This window comes from Nanorana parkeri, unplaced genomic scaffold (genome assembly GCF_000935625.1).
Source record: "Nanorana parkeri isolate BGI_ZX_2015 unplaced genomic scaffold, ASM93562v1 scaffold2976, whole genome shotgun sequence".
NCBI lineage: Eukaryota > Metazoa > Chordata > Amphibia > Anura > Dicroglossidae > Nanorana > Nanorana parkeri.
Window position 1 is genome coordinate 60,754 of NW_017309244.1, and position 1,925 is coordinate 62,678.

The following is a 1,925-nucleotide window of genomic DNA, read 5'->3' on the forward strand; positions in this document are numbered from 1 at the left end:
AGGTTTAAAATGAAAATCAACTCTTTTATTTAAAAAAAATTGTTACATTGTATCTGTTCAATAAGAGGAAACAAGTAACAATCCGGAGATGCCGTGCTGCCACTTCACACTCTTCTCAGTCCTCCCTGTGGACTACAGAACACCTCCTCTCCATGTTCTAGAGAAACACTGGCGCTTCCTGATCATGTGACAGACGGATAGAAGGTGCCGTGTTACCTGTATCGTTTGTTATCTACGGGGACAATGTCCATCGCAATGTAATACTGCTGGTGGGGGTCCAGGCCGGAGATCTTCACTCGCATCGAATATTCATTATATATATATATTGTTTAGGATGTCCGGATGTGATAAACATCAATAGCCCCTCCACTGGAAACACCGGAACTCAGAACCTTGGAGGGTCCACATGATGTCGTTTTGCTCACATACAGGTGAAACTCGAATAATTAGAATATCGTGCAAAAGTAATTGCAGTAAGTGCTGCAAAAGGGGCCCAAACCAAGTACTGAGTACATATGCATGCTTGTACTTTTCAGAGGTCCGATATTGTTCTATGTACAATCCTTGTTTTATTGATTGCATGTAATAATCTACTTTTCTGAGGTTGTGGATTTGGGGTTCTTGGGGTTTTCATGAGCTGTAAGCCATAATCCTCACAATGATGACAAATCACGGCTTGAATTATCTTGCTTTGCATGTAATGAGTCTCTCTCATATATTAGTTTCACCTTTTAAGTTGCATTAGTGAAATAAATGAACTTTGCACCATATTCTAATTATTCCAGTTTCACCTGTAATTCTTGTCATATTGTATCGTGTCATGTTGAACATGTATTATATAATATTGCGAGTGGAGATTTTGAGCCCTGTTATATTGTATTGTATCGTATTATATTATATTGTATCATATTATATTATATTATATTGTATCGTATCGTATTATATTGTATTGTATCATCCTGTTGAACATGTATTGTATTGTGTTATATTATATTATATTGTATTGTATCGTATCGTATCGTATTATATTGTATTGTATCATCCTGTTGAGCATGTATTATATTATATTATATTAGGTATATTGTTTTGCATTTGCATTATTTTGCAAGACAAGATCACAAATAAAAGCCTTGTTTATCAATATACGTGTTGCTATATAAATACCTGTAATAAATAAATTGATAAATAAATACTTTGTTACCTTTAAGTAATTACAAAGTCATTAAACAGGCCGATAGAAGAAATGTAATTATTGCTCTCATCCATGATCGCTTGTTTGGGAAACGGGGAAATGTCTCTAATAGCCGACTGCAGAAAGTTGATAATCTGAATGTCTGGGACACATTAAAAAAAAGCCTAATCCCCATTGTGTGCCTGGCTGGCTAATGATCTGGGGGGGGTCAGAGGTCGGGTAACAGGAGAGAAATAAATTACAATGTTTATGTAACCACATTAACCTGCCGTGGATGGGAGCTGTAGATCACCCGCATCTGGTCTGGAGGTAGCAGGGTGGGACTAGTGGGACTGGATAATAAAAGTGAATGGAAAATAAACAGAAATTGAGGGCAAATACAAAATAATAGAGTTGTCACCAGAGCAAGAGGTGAGGAGAACGGCCCAGATCTGGAAGGAATCCACAAAGCTCACCGAGATTCAGGAACAATACACATGGAGCTTATTTAATGTCAGATTTAACTTGATTTAATCTGCAGATTGAAGCATTTGCATGTGTCACATCGTCAGACCTCTGCAGAGAGACCACTGCTTGCCCCAGGGATGTGCGGTCAGGGGGGGGCGGAGTCTCACCTAGCATTATGGAGGAAAAAGCTGTCTGATTCAAGTCAGACAGCTTTTTCTCCATTCAGATCGGCTTGTTACAAGTTACATAGCAGGGAAATCCTCCCCCCATGCCCCCCCCCCCCCCC

At 38.8% G+C, this 1,925-nt stretch overlaps 1 protein-coding gene across 1 annotated transcript in view; it reads right to left on the bottom strand.

Annotated features, from left to right (window-relative positions):
* Positions 1–1,925, bottom strand: part of TBX15 (T-box 15) — a 24,165-nt gene that overhangs the window by 21,394 nt on the left and 846 nt on the right. Inside the window, exon 2 of the mRNA XM_018574457.1 lies at positions 217–307. Coding sequence (XP_018429959.1) covers positions 217–307 — 91 coding nt within the window. The remainder of the gene's footprint in view (positions 1–216; positions 308–1,925) is intronic.